At 38.2% G+C, this 4,126-nt stretch overlaps 1 protein-coding gene across 1 annotated transcript; it reads right to left on the minus strand.

Annotated features, from left to right (window-relative positions):
* Positions 1-254: 254 nt before the first annotated feature.
* On the minus strand, positions 255-2,394 carry LOC122085206 (cyclin-D5-1-like). The gene is made up of 5 exons (XM_042653679.1): positions 1,802-2,394; positions 1,604-1,690; positions 1,228-1,519; positions 1,001-1,134; positions 255-882 (listed from the first exon to the last, which is right to left on the minus strand). The coding sequence occupies exons 1-5, from the start codon at positions 2,060-2,062 to the stop codon at positions 652-654; spliced, it is 1,005 nt and encodes a 334-aa protein (XP_042509613.1). The 5' UTR covers positions 2,063-2,394; the 3' UTR covers positions 255-651.
* Between the last annotated feature and the right edge of the window lie 1,732 nt (positions 2,395-4,126).

Here is a 4,126-nt window from a genome sequence, read left to right on the forward strand (position 1 = left end):
AAAGATAGTTAAACGATGAAAAGAAAAAAAAAGAAGGGAAAAGAGCAGGGACCTCTCCAAAGGCACCCCCAAGGTTCAAACAAATCAAATCACATTCACCTTTACAAACTTTTTGATGGCCAACGTGAAACACAGATGCATAAAATCACACAAACAGGTCACTCCCCTGACCCATCTTCTTCCTCACTTTCAGACTTTTAAAGACATTTGAAGCATCCCAAGCCCCCTCACCCCCCCCCCCCCAACAGAAAAGGTAGGGTTACAAGAGATGCATAAATATTCCTTGTTAGAAATAAAGAACCAAAAAAAAAAAAATACAACAAATTGAGTAAGTACCAAGAATTCATGAATGAGAACACTATTCAGGGGTGACTATTAACAAGCACTTTTCCATGGCCTTCTGGACCTCTCTTGGGCTTCACTCACCCTCCTCCTCTTCCTAGGGCTTTTAGACTTTGATCAGCTTTCCACAGTAGGCTTAAGTTTTTCCTTCCTTTTTTCAAATTTATCTCAGTGTACTCTTTTCTCTTCCCCTGTTTTCACTGGATTAGACTTTTGTTGAGTGTTGGAAATCCTCAATCAAGTCCAAATCATATTCATGAAAAACACAAAACCAATCCTCCATAAAGGCACCTAATATCTGTATTTTCATTAATGAATTTGCTTCTCATTGGACATGCCACCACAGCTCTGGCTACAGTCATCGAATGTAATAAGCTTTCTCCTCTTAGCTCCATCAACAGAGGTGAAGGAAGAATTCTCAGTAACTTTAGCAGAGCTTGAATAGATTGGAGAGATATCTGGGGAAATTATGAACTTGGGTATATTAAGTTTCCCCAACTCTAATTCCTGCATCAGACTGTAGCAGGAAAACACATGCTCCTGGCAAAAGAAAAACAAAAAGGGCACATCAAAGTTCTCTTCTTTTTCCCCCTTCTTTTCTTTTTCGGAAACTGAAACTAATGAAACTATGAGAGGAAAATTTTGGCAAAAAACTCACATTTTGAAGGGAACCACAGGAAGAGATCACACTCATCTTAAATTCCACAGTTGTTCTAGTCAATCTCTGATCCGTTGCCGCCAAGACTGCCGCAGCAGCTATAACAGATGGCCGATGATCCATTAGGCTCATCTCTGTACCCAAGAAAACAAAACCAATAGAAAAATAAATCAAAAAGCCACAATTTCAACGAATATAATTCATAAAGAAATAGGACTTTCACTTACCTTTTGCAATAGCCAAGATGAGTTCTATGGCTTTAGAAACTAACTCTTTCCGCCGAGACTCATCACAGAATTTGGTGATGAAGTACTGGAGATAAGTAAAAGGTGTAATCGAACCCATTCTCCACTCTAACGTATTCAAAACCAGAAGCTCCATTCTCTGAATGACATTAGTTTCAAAATTATAATCATCCACTCGAAACTCGGACAACGCAGGAACTCTGCATTCTTCCATCTTTGAAGCTAATGTCAAACACGCCACGGATAGTAATCGAATCGCCCAAGGTTTCCCACTCTATCATCGACAAAGAAACATCAATAAAAACAACTTTTTTTCCTGTTTCCCAATAAAAATGTCACCAGAAACAGAGTTCCTTACATCAATGGCTCGTTTTGAAAGAAAACGATCGAAGTAAGTGATAGATAGATAAGCTGTTTGGAAGCGAAAACCCAGTAAGGCTCGAGTCTGATTCAAAACACAAAAACAGAAGCTTCAAAGGCCATAATTTGCCAGGAAAAAAATTAACATCTAATAATATAAAATCTTAAAGAGTAAAAGAAATGGTCTGAAGCTGACTTTGAGAATCCATCGAACTGCATCCAAACGAGCGCATTTCAACCAGCTCTCGAGCTCTATCGAACAATGGACAGACGATCCATAGATTTTACCTCCAAAGCTGCCTTCTCTTTCAACTAACATTTCCATATATTCTTCTTCGTTTTCTGACAACATGTAATTGTTTGAAAGACAGAAATATTCATCTACCTCCTCATCGAAGCAAGCTTCGTTTTCTCCACAGAGAAGACTAGAAAGGGAAAATGTACAGTCAGAGTCCATACTTTTTCTTTCTTCTACCCTTTCTCCTCTCTCCCCCTTCCGCCCCCTTCGCACCACTACATAAAAATGGAAAATCTAGAAAGAGAATCAGAAATGTAGAAGACCGCCATGGAAGGAGGGTGTGAAGAGTGAAGTGAATCCTAGAGAAGAGGAAATCTGGGCTTTGGTCGAGGCGATGATGATGGTTAAGGGGTTAAGGGGGACGGTTTTGGTGGCGCCAAATATAGCGGATGTGATAAAGCAGAGCAACCTAAAGATGTTTTGTAGCGGTTACAGAGTCAGTCACAGTCAATAAGAGTGTAACAGTAACAGTATCACCAGTTCCTAAAATTTCAATCTAAAAGGTGGCGATATTATAGTCTCCAGTAAGAGAGTGGGACTGTGGGAGAGAGAGAGAGAGAGGCGTGTGGGTCGCCACATTTCTAGGGCACGATGCCTCGACCCGCAGCCTTAACTGGTATGGCTGGCCGGCCGGCCTTGGTCCAAGTCGTCTGACACTCTCATTTTGGGGTGGCACGGTGGAGGTGGGGCTGGCCAGGTGGGGTTGGGCCGTTGGGGGCATGTATCGGAATGTGTATCGACTATCTCTAAAACCAACACACTATAGGAATGGATCAGTTTTTTTTTTTTGATAAAAAATGGATCAGTATTAAATCACTTGTATCAGACAGAAATGCTTAAATTCTATACAAAATGGATTTCTGACTTTTTCTCTCAAGCCTGAACTGTTCAACCAAGATGGTATCACCAGGTATCAGGATTAGAGACATGTCAAATCGATAGAGATCACCTGATATATCTAATCCAATATCAATAATTTGAACCATGGTTGGGGTGAGGTTTGAAACAGTCAGTTTGGTTCTGTTTTGGTTAAGTTGAATTGGATTTGCTCATGTACCTGCATAAACTGAATCAGGACCGTTAAAGAAGTTGTTTGGTTTCGATCGGTTTTATTGGTTTTCTATAGAAGTGGTTTATATTGATCGATTTTGGGTTTTATTGGTTTTTTTATAAAGGGTTTTTCGATTGTGGTAGCACAGTCTCTCTGTGTCCTGCTATGTTTGAGTGCGAGACAATGCAAGCGGGTAGCATACTTGCTCCCTTATGATATTATAGGAAAAACAGAAATTAAAATGAAGCATAGCCCTGCATCGTCGTCATGCATCAAAATAGAGAGGAGATGAAATGACCACCCTTTACGAAAGGTAGAAATCTTTTCCCCATTGATGCTTCCATGTGTAATCCCATGGTCCCCGCCCTTTTAGATTCAACACCACCTTTAAGGAACCGTCTCTCAATATTATTGTACAATGTGGTCGATTGATTGATAAGGAACTTTCGATTATCAAAAGAAAACTATCTAGATTAGTCTCATGACAAATTTAATGACCAATTCCAACTTTTCTATATCTTTTTTTTTTTCATCACCCATTACAACCATACAAATTTTTTACTTTGGTTTTATCAAGGCTTGAATTATTTAAATAATAGTAATTTTTTATTATTTTCAAATCATTCTTGGATATAAATTATTAAAAATTTAATGAATTAAGGATGTTATGGACAATATGCTACAAATTTTTTACACCAACAAGAGCAACCAAATACAATTTTTTTTGTACCCAAATTTATTTTTTTGTTTGATGGCTTTGGGAAAACCAACCATGTCACAACCCTGATCACTTTCTTCCTTCTTAGCTTCATACTTCACCACCAAGCAACTGGTGACATCTCCCAGATTGCCTTGTTGGCCTCTTCATCCTACCACTATTAACAAAATCCCCAAAACAGATTTTTAAAGTTCAAAGGAAATAAATTCTTTCAAATTTGCTTATCTGAGGTTGATTGAAAAACTTATATATAGAATATAAGGTAGATCTATATCTTTGTATAGTACTATTCTTTGCAAAATATATATTTATAGCTATCTTTTGTAATAAATTTTCTTTATTATTTTATGGGGAGAGTTTCTCTAGTTGATAGAGGAGAAATCAATGGTAGGAGAGATCGGTGGAGGGTGTTTTCGAATAATTCATCCAATAGTAAGCGATATTTGACATTGAT

The sequence above is a fragment of the Macadamia integrifolia genome, chromosome 7, assembly GCF_013358625.1.
Source record: "Macadamia integrifolia cultivar HAES 741 chromosome 7, SCU_Mint_v3, whole genome shotgun sequence".
Lineage (NCBI taxonomy): Eukaryota > Viridiplantae > Streptophyta > Magnoliopsida > Proteales > Proteaceae > Macadamia > Macadamia integrifolia.

What these genes read in the sequence shown, in the direction of transcription:
- LOC122085206 (XM_042653679.1), bottom strand. Translation starts at nt 2,062, where the DNA reads ATGGACTCTGACTGTACATTTTCCCTTTCTAGTCTTCTCTGTGGAGAA. An exon ending in TTTCAAAACGAGCCATTGAT is followed by an intron (nt 1,520 to 1,603) that starts GTAAGGAACTCT and finishes TGTCGATGATAG; the next exon opens with AGTGGGAAACCTTGGGCGAT. An exon ending in CCTGTGGTTCCCTTCAAAAT is followed by an intron (nt 883 to 1,000) that starts GTGAGTTTTTTG and finishes TTCTTTTGCCAG; the next exon opens with GAGCATGTGTTTTCCTGCTA.